At 41.5% G+C, this 20,614-nt stretch overlaps 1 protein-coding gene across 2 annotated transcripts in view; it reads right to left on the bottom strand.

Annotated features, from left to right (window-relative positions):
• The window catches only part of EYA2 (EYA transcriptional coactivator and phosphatase 2), an 88,745-nt gene that overhangs the window by 21,443 nt on the left and 46,688 nt on the right, over positions 1 to 20,614 (bottom strand). The window contains exons 6-9 of one of the 2 annotated variants that reach the window (XM_077787015.1): positions 8,962 to 9,029; positions 6,852 to 7,029; positions 5,159 to 5,226; positions 4,547 to 4,630 (exon numbers count right to left, since the gene is read on the bottom strand). In XM_077787015.1, the coding sequence (XP_077643141.1) occupies positions 4,547 to 4,630; positions 5,159 to 5,226; positions 6,852 to 7,029; positions 8,962 to 9,029 (398 nt within the window). Of the gene's footprint in view, positions 1 to 4,546; positions 4,631 to 5,098; positions 5,227 to 6,851; positions 7,030 to 8,961; positions 9,030 to 20,614 lie in introns of both variants that reach the window. The other variant, XM_077787014.1, reaches the window with a different exon arrangement.

Genomic DNA, 20,614 nt, shown 5'->3' on the forward strand with positions numbered 1-20,614 from the left:
CAGCCCAGCAATAAAATGGGGTTTTATTCCTTCTCAGTTTGTAAAGTAGTAAAGGACAGACCCGGCCATTAGGAGCATGAATCACCAGCAGATTTGATTAAATCCCCATGGTGTTTCAATCAGGTCCTGGCTTTAGGGTCCTGTGAGAGAACAAAGCAGGGAAAAGCAAAAGCTACTTGAAGCATTCAGTGAAACCAGGGAAGGGGAAAAAAAAAGAAATTAAAAAATCAAACCTAGGGTTTTACAAGGATCTCGAGTAGAGCCAAGGAGGAACTTTTCAATGACTTTTTTTTTTTTTAATTGGAAATTATAATTCATTCAGTGGAAAACTTCTCATAAGAACATATAACAGCCAGTGAAACTTTTGAGGAATAAGGTTTCTTAGATCCACAACATCACTTCTGGTGAGAACAAGTCAGTCCAGTTCACAGCCAGCATACGGCAGCTGTAACATTTGTTCCAAGCTAGAAAATCATATTTACGTCCTGTCCTCAACTGGGCCAAGCAGAAACTTTTGCTACTCTCTCCAAAAGGTCCTGCTATGACTGGTGAACCCTCTCCTGGGTGACTGCAAGTCTCTCATCAGAGAGGCCAAGCCCATGTTTGCATAGGCTGGAAAGCTGAGGGCTTCTCCAGTCTCACCCACACCTGTCTGCTTATGGCTTGAGTAAACCTCCTGCTGCCACTTCTGAAACACAAAAGCGTTAAAAAAATGTGGCTGTCACAGAAAACCAGCCTCTGCTGCAAACAAGCATCTCTGAGGCACACTGCAAGCCCCCACTGAATGCTCCACGTAAAGCAACCACACAGCCCCAGCTGCCAGGGCCACCACCAGGGCAGCTGCACGCCTTCCACTGAAGGTCAACCAACAGCCAGAGCCTGGCTTTGCATGACTCTGATTTTAAACCAGGACATAATGTGCTTTACGAATTTTTGCAGCATGTTTATTTCTTTATTTGAGCTAGTTTCAAATGCTGAGCAGTCTCAGAAATTGCATGGCTCTTGCCAGGAATATTATAGATCTGAACTCCCAGGCATCAGCAGGCACTGTCAAAGCGCTGATAAAGATCCAACACAATTCAAGAATTTAGATTGTCCTATGTGTTCAAATCTCTAAGTCCAGACTAAAATAAAATCCTTGTAATTTGATTCCAGATTTTGGAGTATCTTGCATATAAAGATGAATTTTAACTCCAGTTTTTACTTTACTCACAAGTCATTTGGACACTTCAATACCAAGAAGTGATGCAACACAGAACAAGAATACACTTTCCTGGAACAATACAAAATACTAAGAAAAGGTACTGGCTTCATAGAGCTCCCTCAAATTAGGGAAAACAACACATCCACTGCTCCCTTTTTTACTTTATATCAGTCCTTCAAAAAGTAAGAGAATGAAACCACAGTATAATACTTGAACAAAATTTCTGCATTTCTTTCAGTCTGAGAAATTTTAAGACATAGACAACACAGGTTATGGAACAAGCTTGCAAATATCCCAGCTGGGGAAAGAGGAATAGAGTCATGATTATTTTTGGCACAGGACTGCAGGCAATCTCCTCATATTGTTTCTGAATTACTACCACCAAATGAGTCTTTCTGTGCTCAGCTTGCTGTGTCAAACAAGTCCCTTGACTTTTACCCAACTCCTGTGAAAGCCCAGCAGCAATGTTATGGATTTTGAGCCATTTTCCCCCACTATGTTCAGTCAGTGATCTGGGGGACAAATCTTTGCTGACACGGCCAAGCCTGCAGCCATCTCCCCGTGGAGCAGGAGCTCCATCACACACACCTAAGGGATTAAAAAGGCTCCATGGACACCACAAAAAGCCACAAGGGTCTACATCTGCAGAGGTCTGTCAGCACATGGTAAATATTCTGCACCCATACAGTGATCAGAAACCTGCAGAACAAGTTTTACAAATCCTCCTGAATATAATAGCCAGGGTTACCTGCCTCTGGAACTTTTGGGGAGTTGCCTTTTCTTGTCACCCTATGGCACAGAAATTAAGACCAAATTTCTGATGATTCTGCAATCCATGGAATACCAGTAAAGGGTTTGGGAAGAGAGGACAAAAAAGGAGAGGCCTAGGCTGGGCTATTTATTCATGCTTTAACTTATATAACTTATAGTAAATTTTGGGGTTTAACTGCTATTGGTGCTGTGGGCAAGGCATTTTAACATCTAAGAGTAACTCTCAATGCCCTGAGGAGGCCATATCTATGTTAAGAGCCACAGAGAAAAAAAAAAAAAATTTTCACATGAAGTCAGGTCAGAAGATAAGCACTGAAGCATTAACCATTACTAACATGACTTTTTTTGAGTTATTTCTCTTCTTTTTTTTCTCATTTTGTGGACAGCTGCCTGTTGCTGCCATCACCAAGGAAGGTACAACACACAACCATTTGTAATTAAGTAGCTAAAGAACACAGGAATTTAGACCCAAATCTCTGAAGCTGTGGTTGGTGTTCCTCCTCCCATATTTCAAGAAAAATCACCCCAGAAAACAATGTTATTCTTCAGCTTGAACAATTTTAAAGACTAATTCTTTGAGCACCTGCAGCTCCACCAGTGCAACAGATGGGATGGTACTGGGAGATAAATGTTGGCGAGGGGAGGGTCAGGATCACATAAACTCACACCTTTTCTAGAGGAAGAAATAGTGAACCAAGATCTCTATGTGTGAGATTTAATTATAAGCATATGCATGTCTAATTACAGGCATGTGAATTCTTTTATGGAGTATTTTGGTTTTGATACTTAATTTACTTGGAGATTAACACTTCCTACACTACTGAAGTAGGAGATTCTGAAACTATTAACCTCTGGCTGCTTCACTTGTACTTGATAGTTTTGAATTGTGCTACTATTTTACAGTTCCCAGGACAGCCTGTGTGCTGCATTTCCCTCTTGGTTTAAGGTCTGCTCCAAAGCCCACCAAAGCCTCTGGCTCTCTTTGGATCAAGCCACCAGCCTATAATACTTTTATAAGTATTATAAACCATTTCCCTTACAGGAGAGTCCTGACAAATTTAATACTGATGAAACAAATTAAGAACTACAAAGAAAAAAGTCCTTCTAGAGAAGTTTCTCAAGGAACCCATCATAACTCAATAGAAAAGGTGATTGATTCTTCCAAAAAGATATTCCTGTTCATATCATTCTCCAAATTAGTATAAAGGAAACAGCCCACAGAAGCCCCCACACAGCAGATTCCAACTCTGCACCCTCTAAATGTGTGCAGGAGGCAGCAAGTGAAGGCATCTGCTTCAGAGGTTCTGTGCTAGGACCAAGTCATTAAGGGAATTCTCCACATGAATTCAGCAGCCCCTACCCAAGGCTGAGCTCGACCACAGAGCAGATCTGCACACCCTGAGTTTGCTTCCTGATCCTGCCTAATTCTTTCTGGTGTTTGTAGGCAGTAGGTCTGAGCTTACACATGCACACCTCGTTCATTATGTTCCCTGGGAAAAGTCACCACTTCAATTACCTTGTACAACATGGGTCTGGGTAAATCCCTGCCTGGAAACACGTGCTTGGTTTTCAGAGGGTGCTGCTAGAAGTGTTAGCAGCATTCCAAGTACTGCAGTAGACTTCCACACCACAAACACCATTTTATATCCTTTACAACTGTGCACATCTAACAGTGAACAATAAATCTATCTTACTAATTACACATTCAGCTTGTTATAACCATCATAAAAAAGTACAGCTGGTAAAGCCATGAAATGATGTCAAATCATATTTCTGCTTTCTGGAGAGAAGCTGGGTTATTTTCCAGTCTCCTGATGAAGCTGAGTGCTCAAAGCCATGTGTGGAAACAGCTGCCAACTATGTCATCCACCTTTAATTAGGTAATGATATTGTCTTTTTTCCTACCCATTTAAAAGTGTTTGACATTCTGTAATTCAAAGTGACTTAGGTGTTTATCATAAAAAGCTGCCTTAGGAAGAAATTGAAGCACATGGTACTAAATCTGAAAGCCAGTGTTTTCTCCTTAGCAGCCAAGTTCAGGCTGCCCAGCCACAGTTATCTAAAAAAATGGAATTGCGTGTATTTCAAAGAGGGCATCTAAAGTCTGGTCAGCTAAATATATTTCTGAAGCCCCTTTAGAAATGTGGGCTTTGGCAGCAATGTGGGAAGCACAGCCAGTTCTTCATGGCAACCCAGACAGAGGAACACAAAATCTCTCTTAAAAAATTGTCTGAGATTTGTGAGAAAACACTGGTCTAACAAAAAAAGTCTTAGCTTATGGAGTCTGTCTGCTGGATGCCTTCTCTTGCAGATGACAGACACTGGAAGAACATCCCAGCAAGTGGCAGCTGAACAACACAAGTTTGGAAAAACAAGAGGCTACTTGCAACATGAAAGGGAGGTAAATTAAATTTTCACATGTTCGGAGGAAATACCACAGGACACGTTTATACAAATATGTCTGAATAAAACAGGCAGCATCTGTTTGAAAATCTGGCTCATTAGCTGCCCCCACAGTTCCCGACGCAATTTGGCTGGACAAGCAGTAATGCTAAAAAAATTAAATTTTACCTTCCCATATCTGGATGCAAAGGTTCCCGTGAGTAAGGAGTGAAAAATAATTATCGTCTCATCCAAATCCCATACAAACACACGCTGTGATGACAGATGGGGTGGAAAAAAGAAATATAGTTACATATTAAGCAACTGCAAGAACAGGTTCAGTCAGGAAATATGTCCTGTTGGACTAGAGATTTTTAAGATCTCAAGCCATTTGGAGCACTGACTGGATGTTTTGTGAAAGCAGGCAAAAGGAAACATCAGGAATTTTGGAACTGTCATCCCAAGAGCCTGCTCTCCTAACAACCACAGAAATCCCTCATTGCCTATCAAGTCAGGGGAACAAAACATCAGACTTACAAAAAGCCCAAAGGAAACAAAAAGGGTACATAGGAAGAATAGTTTCAGATGTTGATAACACAGAAACTGAGAAATTGTTTTGACTACTCGTGCCTGCAGGTTCCAGTTGCATTACTAATTTTGTTCTGTCTCTTGGATTTGCTAACAGAGGCAACTGTTCACCTTTGCTGGACGTACCAAAGGAATATAAATTAAAGTTATTACCTCAATCTCACTGTCAGCAGTAGGGGAAGGATCGTTGCTTCTTTTTGACCGGGCTCGTACCTTGCCATCTGACCCTCTGTGATGTCTGTCTGTCTCAACATCTTTTGCTGGTGTTGTTGAATATTCCCCTATTGGGATAAAGAAGTTCCATTGTAAACCTAAATTTTGCATTGCGTAACTGTAATTAGAGCATGAAAGCTTTTATTGAAAAGCAACAGAAACACTGTGAAAACACCATGAGAAGATCTTACTCTTTTCACACCAATAGCTAACAGTGTAAGAGAAATAAGTTTTAATTCCTAAGATTTGTTAAAACAATTTCAAGAATCACCAAAACCACACATATAAAGTTTTAAAAAGACATGTCACTTCAAAAAGCCTCATCAAAATTTTCACTGGAAAGAAAAAACTTTTGGACTTTTACTCCCCCCTATTCTTTTCAAAGATAGAAATTAGAAAGGCAGTAGAAACAGAATCTAAGCCAAATTACACTTTCAAACTTTTTTTCAAAACTTTTTGGTTTGTTTTTTTTTTTTTAATTTAATGAATGTGAATGATTGAAAATATACTTTCAACATCAACTTTTATTTAAAAATATAGAACTAGCCTGTTAAGCCTTAGCCCATTTCTCAGAGGATAGTATTTTAGAAATAATTGAGAAGACACAGTTAAAAGTAAACTTCCCATGTATAAAGTATCTGTTTTGATTGGCTTGAATTTCACAGATCTGTCTGGGCTTCACTCACCTTACATTACAAATCCTTTTCAAACATATTTTTCTTTACACCTTGCTAAGTTGTGGCCTCTGCAACTTCCTAGAATAACCATACTCTTCTTCAGAGAACCTGGGATTGTGCCTAGGAAGTCTTTTAGAAATTATCCTTTCCCAAAAAGGCTGAGATAAGATCTAAGGAACTGAAAATCCTCCAACTGCTTTTAGAGCAGTCTGTGATCACTTCTTTTTAAATAACAATACTAGTTTATTTTTCTTTTAAAGCAACCACAGATGTTCAGATTTGTTTTTTAAGTCAGCAGACCTTCAGTGGGTGTGTACTGTGATCATCCACAAATTGTGTAGTATTTCATACAAATGTTATTGCACACCAATGAAAACTAGCAGGGAAGTGATATCTGAAGATTGCTCTTGAACAGGACACTGGGGGATCATAATCCACCAGTAATTCCATAAACTACTTAAGATATAAAATTTTAAAAATTAGGCATTCAAAGAGAGGACACAAATTTTGAAGCTTTTTTTTGATGTGGAATTCACCTTGCATTCTCATATTAGACACACAGTTTGTGTAGATTTTTTTTGAAGAGGGACTTTCTCTTGATGATGTTTATGAATGCACAGTATTACATGTTGTTGTAAGAGGTGAATATAATCCTTGACAAAGATATGGGCTAAAAAGTAATCAGACACTGAGGAAACAGAGAATTTTTCAGAGCATGGCTGTTTGTTTTGAATTCATTGCTACCCATGTCAGCCCTCAGCACTGCTCTGGGGTTGGTATGTCATTGTCATTGTCATTGTCTCATGTGTCCTCACATACTCACAAAAACAGCACAGGATGGTTTTAGAGAACTTGGACATCCCAATCACTTCCCAAACCCTGGTGTAAGAACTATTCAGTGCTAGAAAACCTGAGCTGTCAATACGCATTGTAAAAAACCCCAAGGAGAAGATGCCAGCGTTCACGTCTCCAGGTGGCTGAGGCTGCCAGGCTGGGAGCACAGGAGAGGCACCTACCAGAGAGAGATTCTGTGCTCTGGCTGGTGATGCTGTGGGAAGGCTCCTGCAGGGAGTAGGTGGAGGTGGGGATGGCCGAGGGGCTGATGCTGTTGGCAGACACGTACGGGGAGCTGTAGGACGAGCTGTAATACTGAGAGTACTGGCTCTGAGGGAAGCTGGGATACGAGGAATATTCCTTGGAGGGAGAAAAAGAAACATCTGACTCGCATGTATTTGGTTTTATCTTACAAACACAAAAGTTGTGTTACTTGCGCACGCAGCCAGTCACGGCTCGGGAATATTTCACTGAAGAACTGCATTTCATTCACTTGGGAAATTACATTTCTGCTTCTCACAAATGTACTCCTATTTTATTATGATAGACTAACGAACAAGAGGTCTGAAATCTGGCAAGTTCTGGGTTTTTTGATAGGATTTCACTTATCAGTGCTGACACATTTTGTATTACAGAGTTTAACAATTTTATGTAAGAGTGAAGTAGGGCAGCTTTCTGAAAGGGGCCATGATGGAACACATAATCTTTGTAACAACAAAACACCTAAGAAATTGCAAGAACAAAATGAATAACTGGATGAGGGAAGGACCAAAACAGGATGCATTTTCCCATGATCAGCAACATCTTCTGATCAGCTGTTAGACTAAAAAAAAAAGAAAAGAAAGTAGCAATTTTTTTTCAGCAATGCTCACAACAGTCTGCCCAACTATCTCAGCAATAAATAAATGCCTGAGTGACCTTGCATACCTACAGAAAAATGAACTAAAAATACCAGGTGCAAGTGACCTTGGGGAGATGAGGTACCACAAAACTCTTAGCTGTGATTTTAAGGCACCCAAAGAAACCCCATACCATTATCCTTGGATGTTTGGTGGGCATATTGTGAAAAGCAGGACACTAGAAAACATGATAAAATGCATCTCTGAACAATTAAAGCATAAAAGGTTTAATTTGTTTCTTTTTGTTTTAATTGCAACCTCTGTCCTTGTCCACTGAATTTGCTTTTCCAGACAGAGAACTGTGCCCATGCTCTGGGCATTGTCTTTGAGCAGAAGGCTTCTATTTCCTCAGAAATTATAATTAGCCTCTGGTATTAAATAAAATTAAATAATAATCAGTCTTTAGAAAGACTAAAAGCACTTTCCTCCTTAACAGCTTACATCTTTGTCTGTGACAGCTATTTCATTAACTTTCAGTCACCAGGGAGCTCTCAAGAACAAAGACTCAGATTGTCATAAGAACAATTAGACTGAAAGAGAAATGAGATAATTTCATTGTTTTCTCCTACAGAAGATTACAAAATAATGAAAAAAGCCCGACTTTTCCCTTTGTTTAGGCAACCTCCATACTTTAATCAAATGCACTTCTATCAGTGATGCTGATGTTTTAAGCCCAAACTGAAGCAACAAAGAAATTGCCCACTGTTGTCATTAAAAATACAAGTCAACCATCACCCTACAAACAAGGAACTGAAATTACGGGCCAACCACAACACATTTGCTGGGACAGTGTACTCATTTGTTTGCTCCAAACAAGAAGAGCCATTTGCTACTGAAAAACATCTGTCTTGTGTTTTATTTATACACACACATTTAGCAAGGTATCTGAGGCACGGAGCCCACGGACAGGTGTGTTCTCAAAGAGGGAAGTGCACAGACAGCTCAGATGGCTCAACATCCAGCAGGACCTGCCAAGGCCTCTCTCAGATTGTACACACTTACTGCACAGTGCCAGCACAGTCATGACAGGACTCTAGAAGCCATTCCCTCTGGAGAGGATGCACAACATAGCTGGAAGTTGTAAGATGGCAGAAGAATGAGGAAACTCTTGGCACTTCAACAGCAGCAAGTCAAAGACTGCCAGGGCACCCTCCTCCTGCAAGGACTGCACTCTGTGTGTGTGCACTGAGACACATCCTAAAATTAACCAGGATATCCTGAAGTCTAGCAAAAGGACAGGCCCAAAGAGTAGAGTAGAATGGTGTTCAGCAAAACACAAAGCAATACCTTCCTTAAATATATATGAGCACTAAAATAATCTCTCTGATCTATAAATCATCCAAGTGGTTTAAAATAAATGACAAGGTTGCCAGCAATAGGGGCTGACCCATACCTGATGCACAGCACTGAATCCTGCAGAATTTGTCAGGCCGTTGGCTCCCTGGTAAATCCCTGTTGTGCCTGAGGGAAAGAATAAGGGAAAGAATAACAGGAAAGAATAAGATAGACCAGCAATCAAAGTAACAGGGTATGTTAATTCAAGTAATTTACAACAGGAACTGAAGTACCAGCTCACTAGAAACAAGTATGGCACAAATCTGAGGCTGCAAAAACTTTGGGCTCTTACTGGGCATTCATTATATGCATCAAAACGTTGATTATTGGGCTGGGAAACACAGCTGGAATACAAGGATTCAGCCCAGACTTAAAATTCAGATACTTCTTTTTACAGTAATTAATGGAATAGGATTTTTTAACTTCTCCTGTAAGAAAACCCGAGATTACATATACAACCTCCCACGTGTGCTGTTTCATGCATGGGTATCCTGGCATCTGTCCTAATTGATCAGGAGTTTTCAGAAGAAAAATCTGTTCCCTGGTGCTGCTACTCCCAATGTGAGGACAATATTGCTGAGATTTCTGGGACAGCAAGGAGCAAAGATATTTCTTCATCCTGGGATATCAGGAAGAGAAAGGATGGACATGGTTCTGTCCCAAGCAAAGCAGGTGATGTTCAGCCAGGCTCCCTCAGCTGGAGGAAGCACCACCACAAAGATTTTGTTTGGAGAAGTAAATGTTCAGGTAAGACCTACAGAAATGGTCTGTCTTTGCCTCCCATCAGGCCAGAGGTAGCAGAGCCAGAAGCTCTCCTCCCCTCTCAAGTTCTAGCCTCTAACCTCACCCTATGCTGGTTTTGACTTCAGCACTTTTCACTTCACACATTTTGTCAAGGAGGTATGGTTTTGGTGCTGCCTGGCTGCACTGGGCTCATCTTAGCTTTTTTCTGACATAAATGTACCATCAGACTGAGCCCTTTGACCTTTTTTTCTCATCTGGCTTCTCACCATGTGAATGACTCTGAGCAGTGCTGTTTTAACCACATGACACCCTGCACGTCTCCATGTGGCAGCCATCCTCCGAAGTTCCACTTGATTGTTTTTATTTTAGGACACCAGATTAGCTGGGGAATGGACAGCTGAACAAACTCCACTCTGCCAAGTGCAGCTACAAAGCACATGCACTGAGAAATAAATCTCAAGCCAAAAAGAAACAAGAGAGAGGACTCTGCCCTACTGAACTAATTTGTTGTCACATGTGGTCTTTAAAAAGAAAATAGCAGAGGGGAAGAAAACAGAGTGCAGGTGACTGCCAGGTACCTGGAGGCCTGGGTGTCCCCTGAGTCTGACTGGGAGCTGAGCCAGTGCAGGTGGGCTTGGTGATGCCTTCTCCTGGCATTCCTGCCTTGGAGGCAGCTCTGGGTGCATCAGTGTCCAATCCCTCCTGCTTCCAACAACCCATATGGGGAGACTGCCCAGAGCAGCATCCCAAAGAGAGCAGCACATCCAGCTCCTGGTATTTCCCCACTTCCCACCCGTGACAGGCTTCTGCAGGTTTTCCAAAAGTCACAGATATGCAGCAGTATGAATATATTCCTGTGGCAGCAGCATTTCTCACCACTCTGAAGGAGAGTAATAGAGCCCCAGTGCTTACAGGCAAAAACAACTTCCACAGAAGACAAAACAGCTCTTGTACACCAGAGCTTGAAACAATACAGGGGGGAATTTTTGATTTTCCTAAACTGTCATTTAGAAACAATCCATCATCCTTTATTAAAGCTGTCAAGAGGGGGATGAGTTACCTCGAGGGACTCACGCTTTATGTGTAAATTGTGATGAGAACATGTTTATTGCTGTGCTACCTGCACATGATACTGCAGCTTCCTGGCTTCCAAACAGTCAGAGAGAGCGAGGAAAAGGAGGGACTCGCACAGCTGGGTTAAAGAATTTAATCAGAATTTACTCAGGGCTTTGTACCAGCTGTGAGGGGTGTGTGTCTGTGCACACAGAGGTAAGTGAGCAGGGAGAAGAGGGCAGGAATGTGGGGATGAAAGGATGGGGAATGACTCCACAGCTTCCCACAGAACCCTGTGACTGGACCCAGTGGGGTGGATTTTACACTGGCTTTTGTACAATGTATTTCTGCCACTTTGGCTGAGCTACCTAAATCCAGGTGTCCCTAGAGGCCAGTGCAGGCTGGCTCCCACTGCCCAGGGGATTTTCCACAGGAAGGACAGATTTTTTTCCCACATACTTAAACATTTGTGGAAGTTCTGAAGACTTGCTATTCCCTATAAACTGAAGTTCAGCCTGTCAACTCTGATTTTTCTCTTCTTCTGGCTCCTATCATTGTATCCTGGCCAAGGAGGACTACCATCTCAGCACTCTTTGTCTAACTAAGATCAAACACAACCTTTTCCTTGCCCTCCAGCAGTGCATTCAGAGATTTGAATGCCCTCCCTGCAGTACACCTTGAGAGCTGCTAAGCTCAGGATGTCTTGGCAGCTCAGTGTTACAGCAGAATAATTACAGATAAGGACACTGGGGACAACCAAAGTCAGTAAACACTTGGAATTTCTTCCCAGCTAACAGGGATGAAAAGAAGGGAGAAAAAAAATCAATTATCTGCATGGAAAAGAAAGTTCTTAAATATTCAGGTTCAGCAATATTTGTCTTGGGGACTATTATAGCTCAGACCCTGTTCCACTTCACAGGGCAGTCTGGAGAGACCAAGTTTTCAATGATGCACCCTCAGTTCAAATGGCAGGAAAACAAACAAGTGCCACAGGCAATGGAGACAGAGATAAACCCTCTCTCTCCACAAACAGAGAATGAGGCCTGCAGGTCACAATTTCTGTGAGCAGCCTTGTAGAGTTCAGCAGTTCAGAACACATACCAGAACCAGCCCCAAATGTTTGCTTTTCCTCAGTAAGTCGCTGGTAGAAAAATTTTGTTGGTAAACACTTCCACAACAAAATGAATTCTGCCAGGTGCAGTTTCAGTCTTGCATCAGTAAATTTTACACTCAAGAAACTGGAAAATTACCAACAGATACTGCAAATTAGCTCTATTTCCCATGTAACCATTTTTCTCCTCAAACACTTTCCCAGGTAATAGCACTTCTCGTAATACTCAGAGAAAGACTGGAATGAAGTTTGAAAGTCGTGCTGTGTGGAAAGGGGCACTTCTAGGAAGCCCCTTGGTAAGCAATGTATATGGATGCCTGGCCACCTCTCATTTCTGCCTATTTCTACAGGACTTTTGCTTTCACATATATTGGCTTTTTTCCATGGACCTCAGAAGACAACAGACACTCTCAAACTGAAGCTGGTTTTACATCTGCAATATTGCAGAGGTGGGAGCAAGAGATTTGTTTCCATCTATCTGGGTAGCTCAATGCCTAGTAATTGCATCCAAACTCCCTGCAAATCAGAAACAAGACTAGGATCTCCCCCTTTGGATCTTCTCCATATGGAATATGGCTCACATCTGTGTTCAATCAAGCCAGTTGCTAAATGTCACAATGCCCTCATTCACAGGTAGCTTAAAGAACATTTAGCTCATAATAAAACAATCTGAACTCTGAAGTGGAACAGCTCTTCAGATGTGTGGTACAGTAAGTGTTCCTGTGAAGTATTTCTATCACAAACACACTCTCATGGAAAGACACCGCATGAAAGGCGTCCACATGCCAGGCAGAGCCAGTGCCATGATTTCCCCTTGATAAGTAGATGTGGCCCTTCTCTATGTGAGTGTCCAAGGGCAACATGTACAGAAAAACTCTTTGTGAGCTGATTAATGTTCTACTCCTGCTCTCAAACAGATGGATTTCATTTGCTATTTTCCCTTCATTCACGTTTTAATTCGAGCATTCCCAAAAAGCCTATGCCATGGTCAATGATAATTTCAATGGTGCGTGATCTGGCCTGCAAAAACTTTCATACCAGCTTCTCACCCTCTACATCTGTCTTTCAGTCACTGCAGTATAGGCTGCATTCTCCTCCTTGCCAGGTAAGAGCAAGTAAAGAAAAGAAAGGAATATTCATGGTTATTTTCAGTGTATTCAGAACTAAGCTCTGGCATTGCTAAAAAAAAAGAATATTAATAACTCTTTCTTCAGCTTATGAATGCACAGTATGATACAGGAATCCTGGCGTTAGGGAGTGGCGATTATGAAAACGGGATGGGTCTGTGGTGTAGCTCAGATCAAAACCACAGCAAGCTTTGAAAATCAGGTTTGTGTCCTTGTCTTTCACAGGTCAGAGGGGCCCTGACAACAGGGAGGTGTTCTCCAAGCCTCCTGTATTGCTCAAAAGAGAATAAGCTCCTCTATTTAGAAGAATAGATGGTTTGCACTTCCAACATTCAGTGAAATACCCAGCAGCCAGAGGAGGAGATGGCCAGGTTCAACACAGCTGGACAGTTTCAGTGTTTACCACAGCTCTCTGGGCAGCCAGCAGCAACTGTGTGCCCAGGAGCACTGAAAAGATGCAACATTGAGGGTGGCTACCATGGCCATTTCTGAGTATGTTTGGGTCATGATTTAATTCCCAAAAAAACAGAATGAGGAAGCTCAGACCTAAGCATTTCCTCTAACTCATAGATGAAATGCACAATGGTTCCACAGAGAGTTCTCTCAAAGGATTTAGGACCTTTAGGAGTAATAAAATCAATGCCTGCAGGGGTCAGCTGAATTGCATGGTATTTTACAAGCCTGCATACAATGGTCTGTGCACTCTGACATCACCAGGCTGTTTTCCTGCAGGAAGCACTGCAGAAAAGTGGTGCAAGGTCCCAGCCCTGCTCCCTGCACAGTGTGCTTTACTCTGTGCTATGAACAACATCTGCCTGAAGACTTCCATGGTCATTCAGAGAGGTTCTTTGCAGTGCTTTAGCTCTCTGACAAGCTAATGTTTCCTGCAGTAAATACTGCCTTCTCCAAGCTGCTACACTTTTAGTGAGAGGTCAAGCACTCATCAAAATTACCTCCCACCAGCTATACTCTTGTGCCTTGTAAGGTTCTAAATCCTACAACATCTGCCTGCATTTACTGGGCAAGAAGACTCATAAAACCTTGCATGGTTGTCAGCTGTGGAGGCATTTCAAGACTATCTGACCTGTTAAAGGAGAAGAAAAACTCAACCCATATGTACTTTGCAGCAGACTGCTCAACTGTTTGCCATTAGATGTAATGAAACCTTCCCCAAAAAGTTTTGTATTTCTGTCTGGAAAGGCTCAGTGCAGGGAAGAGCACACTGCATTAACCTGGATGAAAAGTATTACTCTACAATATTACACCACTCAACATCAGCAGTGTCTGGTAAAGGACATTGCTCCCAAAAGCATAAGAACACCTCCTACAGATGACACTCCCAGATACAAAACCCATTCTAAATAATTCCATTTGTCTCCCACCACAATCCCATGCAGTCCTGTCAGCCTGACCAGGTGTTTGAGGACACTCTGAGTGGTGAGATAAAGCACATTTCACATTTCACACTTCAGCTTTTCTGAGTGGAAGCTCTTCCCCTGCTCCTGGGAGTACTCAACCCACAGAGCTTCAAAGAGCTTTAATAAGTGATGACCAAAGCAGCTTTAAGAGCCTGGCTTTTACCATCCTTTTGAGCTTGGTCATCTGTATAGCTCAATCCAGATCAACAGTGCTGTTGAAAGTGCTGGGATGGTTTACAGTTACTCTCAGGATTTGAACCATGGGAAAGCTGTTAGATTTTACTGTAGTCTGAGAAAGTGTTTTTTACCACTTCTATCTAACAATGCCACAGATATAGAAGGAAATCACACTGGTCTGTCTTCAAAAAGAAATCACAAGGAAATGTTTTGGGCCAAAAAGAGAACATCTTTACAGCAAGGATGTAGACTGTTTCTATGCAATACCAGCAAAACTGACTTTATTTGGGTGACTCCATAGACACCAAAGAATAGAGTCCCCCAGTTTCATCCTGGACACAATCCTTCACTGATGGATAACAAATCATGATAAAGGAAATCTGTATTTGCCACCTCCTATGCTAATTAGTGGCCATGAACCTCCAGTTCTCAGGTAAGCATTCAAATCTAAGTAGCCTTGTCACATGTGCTGTCATGCCATTGGGGATAAAACCTTGCCCTGTCAGCACAGCTGTTATTTAGCAATTCTCCTCCTTTTGAGCAAAGTAAATCTCCAAATACCACTAGGAAAGAGGGAGCTGGTTAGCACATCTCCACTCTTTCACCTATTATTAGGATCCTTGTAAGTCTCAGCTGAGTACTCTAGATCCAGGCATTGGTCTTGAGGCTTTTCCAGCCTCCACACACTGCTTCAGTACTGCAGGGGCTCCAGGAGAAAAGCCACAACAGAGAGGGATGTAAGAAACTTGACAACAGTAGAGTGATCTTTGTCCTGGTAATGACTTGTCAGCATCAATAAATCTGTCAGTTACAAACTTTCTAAGTCAAATTTTCATCCTCCTCTTTTTTATCTGTGATAACTCAACGGGCTCCTCTTCAGGGAGTACAGGTATTCTCACAGTTCCAGAGGTCACAGTGAAGAAATATCAGTGTTTAAACCCTGCCAATATAAACAAAAGTCATCCAAATTACATATAAAAAGGCCCATGCAAGAGTGTTATCCACTGCCTGCAGAGCAGTTCAGAAACTCCTGAGCTGCACAGCCTGTGCTGACACAAGCAGGGTCAGGCTGAACTTGCCCACAAACATCATCCCTGTGTCTCATCCAATGGCTGCATTCTGTTTTTTCCACCACAGCATTACCTCACACAGTGCTTGGAGATGAGATACAACAAAAGCAGTACCAGTACTGCACAGCATCATGAATCTGATGTTTCCTAACTTTCAAATGCTTGACTATGCAGGTATGAAGTTTCTTGATACAGATTTTTATATGTAATTTTACACTAGCTCTTTATTGCCTTCTAGACATTTTCAAAATCACTAGGTATACTGAATCAATTATTCAGTGAAGCTTCCATAACATTTTAGCATATTCCTTGCCAATTGCACTCTAAGCTGAATAATCAAGGCCAAGTTTATGATTTCCCAAGGTGCTACCATCCTATATTTTTGGAGTTTTTTATATCCTACAGAAGCAAAGAAAACAAAATCCACAAAAAGAAGTATCTGTGACATCCAAACACCTCTGTTTTCTGTGTTGATTTTGCTCATTAATCCACATTTTGAGATTTCTATCTGACTTCCACCAATGCTCCCAAGACAGTCAAGCAGCATGTTAGGGAAATGTCACTTCTCTCTTCTCTGTAGACTCCCCCTTTCTCACCACACAATCTTTTCTCTGTATTTGCCTTTACTACTGCCCCTACCTTACTGCTTCTCTCTGATTCATGACTGTCACAGCTGCACTGCCACCTCTGCAAGCCTGATGACAAAGTCACACAAAACCCTCAAGGAGACACAAGACACCTCCAAAATAAAAGCTCTGCCTCAGAGAAGATTCCTGTTTTGACTGTACCAGTTAATATTTAATTTCCATTAAATGGCAAGAGGCAGAGCAGAGCTTTCCCCTTGGGTAGCAGTAGCACAGATCCTTGCAGCCTACAGTGCATCACTGTCAACACCTTTGCCTCTCCCACGGACTCCCCTCTCCTGGAAGTCAGCTCGTTTTAAAACAAAGTAAATGGAGCACAGTCAGCCCCTGGTGTTTAAAAATCTTTGAAAGGGAGACTGTGCTGTTATTCTGAGGAACCTTGTATTTACACTGCAAAAAGTGAGGTCTGACCCCTCCTGAAGAGAGGCCTCTCCCTGCTGAACCCACCACGGAGTGGAGCACAACTTTACTGCCACGCTCGGAGACTGCAATTAATGCAAACCAGCTGTGGAGCAGAAGCTTTTGAAAGAGGCTGCTCCTTTTCTACTGGGGTTTTAATTTTATCAATCTAGGGCATCTGAGTGACAGTTTGCTGAGAACATGCTCTCACTTTCCTTTATTTTTGGGACTTCACATGGATTCCATGATCTGGATGCCAAAGTGCGATCCACATTTCTCAGGTGTACATTGAAATTTCATCGCTATTTTCATCACCAAGTACTTCAAGAATCACGTTTAAAACTAAACATGGACTGCGAAATTCATGCAGGCAGAGGTAACTACTCACACCAAATTGGTATTTATGACCTTGTATTGAATTTTTAACAGACAAATTGGCACATAATTGCAAGAAATTCTGGCATTTCTTGGAAAAAAATTTGTCTAGATTATCCAGATATCAACAAGGGTCAAAAATGTTTTCAGCATAAGAAAACATTTTAATTCATTAATTATTCAGATTTTACTTGTTCTCAGGCCAGGATAACAATTCATACCCAATTCATTCCACAAACATAAGCAATATATATATAATAAATCCATTTTAAATCAGTGTTGCACAAAAGAAATGCTAATTTATATTCATTCACTACTTCACAGCTCATCAGAAGGGCTCTGCAAAGAAAACAAATATTCAGCAGTAGCAAAGAATTTCACTGCATAGGTCTTTGGTCCCAAATTTATGTCTGTCCCAAGCTCAACTATGTTCTGCAATTCCTTGGCAAAGGAAAGTTATCCCAGTTACATAACTGATTTTTCCTTTGTAATGTAAAAAGTATTTTGTGGGTAGATAGATTTGGATATTAAAAAACCCCAAAAAAGCAGTCAAATCTTTTCCTGCCCAACAACAGCATCCACAGTGGTCTTTGGCCACAGTTTTAACTGTTGTGCAACTTCATAGTTTCATGCCAGCTGTCATTTCAGCAATTATAACTGAAGAGCAAAGCATTGTCTAGGAATTAATGACAAGCTGAGAAGAGATGGCCCAATGTGCAATCAAGGGGTAGCACATGCTCTTGCAACCACAGGAAATGCTCTATAAGCTGGCTGTTATGGCACTCTCTGCAGAGCTGATGGGTTTCTGGGCTAGCTAATGTGCTGGCACGATTTTCTCTTTGTATTTTACATAGCTCACTAAATGCTAAGTTTCTTATATTCCAAAGATTTCTCCCTCACCCTCAGCAACAAGCAGTTTCCTCAGCTGTCAGTTAAGACAGTAAGGTTTTGGGGGCAGAAGTGGAATATAATCTTTGTGTCTCATGTTCAATTTCTATCAGTGAATAATAATTTTACCAGAAGTCTGAGCAAATCGCTGAACGGCTAAATTGTCAGAAAATATAAACTTAGAAAAGTGTGTAAAAAAAGCAAAAATATATTTCTAACATCAAGCCCAGAATGTTTGGTGATTTGGTGCTGTAATTGAACATGTACATGAGGATTGATAAGAAATGAAATGGACCTTGAAGAAATATTTCTTTCCCAGCATGACAAACTTACCACTTTAAAGGCAAAAATCTAATGCAAGATGTTACCTCCTCTCCAGATTCATGACTCTAAAAGTGAGTGCCATCCCCAGACTGTCCACATGCATATTTCAGACCTCTTCATTACAAAACAAATAATTTTCTAAATGCAATAATGACATGGAACAACCCTGTACACAGCACAGGTTAAAAAGAAAAAGAAAAGAGGAAAAAAAAAGTCACTCCTTTAGAGCAAATATGTGAATACCAAATTTCAGTCTGAATGTTACTTGAAGCCAGATAATATCCACTGTTACTTGGCAATTAAAATCTTTATTTCAATCCACAGTACCTTTTCAATATGGTTTTGTGACATTTTTATGAGCTATGGAACTTGCTAATCTCATCTTCTATATTTGTATATATGTGTGACAAGTTGCATTAGCTATTTGGCTAACAATCTCTTCCACAATCAATTTTGTTCCATGCTAGGGAAGCATGAAAATAGATTTCTCCTTCTGGCTAGCTGTAAACCAGCGCTTTTTCTTTACTACTTATTGACCAAAAGGATGTTAAATCTTCATTCTTGCTCTTTAGTGGATCCTGTTCTCACTCAAGAACCAGAACACAACTGACAGCCGGAGATCAGGATGAAAAGCTGACTGCTGCCCCTTTACACCTGCATCACCTGTGTCTGTACTGCAAACAAACAGACCTGAGCAGGGAGCAGAATGTGGCTGCAGAGGTCCCATTTACTGCTCACAGCCTCGCAGGCATCCCAGCCTGCCACTGCTGCTGCCAAGCAAACACAGAGGGAACAAACCAGCACCAACCACGCTGGCACTTACTGAAGGACAGCATTTGTCCTAGAGCCCCGTGAGACAAAAATTTGTCACCCAAGAGGTTGTCTATTCCTCGGTGAGTGGTGTAACACTTACAATGGGCATTTGTTTGCTGCTGTAACTCATATCTGAGGGGACAGTGAGGAGAAATCACAAGGGCTGAACAATCTGACCACCCACCCTCACCTACAGATGAGATCCCAGCTCTGGGAGCTGGTCCTCAGTGGAGGCAAACAATACAAACTGATTTTACTTATGTACCTGAGCTATTAACACTACAATACTTGCAGAGAATGGCTTAAAAAAGAAATATTTTCCTTGCACTTTATAATAGAAAACAGCAGCAGCTGGAGGTGCCTTTTCTTGCTGAGGCCCAGACCATTACCCTCTTCACGATCTCTCATCCCACATGATGCAAAAAACATTTTGTCCTTGAACTGGGAGTTAAAATCTTGACTTTAAAAGCCCCCCTGTCTTTTAAATGAAAATATGTCTATAAAAGTTTGCTCTTTTCAGCTGGTTTAGCCCATCACCAGCAAAGTCCCAGTGGGCTGGAGCTGGGTGGCACAGGCAGCGATCACCTCCCCACCCCCAAGTGCAGAGGCGTGGGAAAGCCCTGAGCCCACATTCCTCAGCAGCACTCAGCACAGGAAGGCTCCTGGCTCCTCACTCAAACCTTTCACTAGCACTCAGCAAGGTAAATAAACCATCCAGTCAGGGAGCTTCAGACTGCTCCTCTCACAAGCAAGTAGAGGAAGGGTGGAAATATTTGTTTACAGGAAGACACATTTACTCCTGCTCCCTGTGCCTTGGAGAAAGCACCTGCCACTTGCAGAAACTGTTTTCTTTTGCACTAAAGGCTTACTGAGCCAGCTGAAATTATCTTCCTGGAATAAATATCTGAAAAGAAGTGATTTTACCTAATAGCACAGCATGGCCCTAGGGCATGTTCATGCTCACTCACACAGCTCTCCTCAGCCTGTCTTGGTACAACTCATGGTTGTGCCACTGCTGCTTGCAAGTGTAATTTTCAAGTGCTGATGCACAAAATTTACTTGTCTAAACCTCTTGACAAGGGAGACACCTTAAAAACCTCAGTACTAATAAACTCAAGAGTCTGACTTCTCAAAAGAGCACATGTGGAAGTAGGACAGGTGAAACCTGTAGGAGTCCAATTGATCAAAAACCCCAAACCCACATGCTTCCTTTTTTTTTTCTTTTATTTGGTTGCCAAATCCAACACAGGTGTCTTCAGCATGTACTATGAAATATTCAAGCCCCCAAAACCACCTTAAGTGTCAGACACAATATGCTCTAAAAAAACTAGCAGGTGAAATCTCAGCCAAGGGTCAACTCTTAGTCTTTACCTTTCTTAGATAATATCTGGAATAATAGATTTTACCTTGTTTTCTCTGTTTTCATAACTGTTTAGGATTGTAGTTGGTCTCAGACTTAAAATAAAAGTGGATGTGTATGTCCACCTTTCACTTTCAGGATTGAGAAGAATTAAGAGAATTAAAAGATGGTTTTGTAAGGGGAACAGCTAAGTACAATGTCACAAAAG

Source organism: Lonchura striata, chromosome 17 (genome assembly GCF_046129695.1).
Source record: "Lonchura striata isolate bLonStr1 chromosome 17, bLonStr1.mat, whole genome shotgun sequence".
Taxonomy (NCBI): domain Eukaryota; kingdom Metazoa; phylum Chordata; class Aves; order Passeriformes; family Estrildidae; genus Lonchura; species Lonchura striata.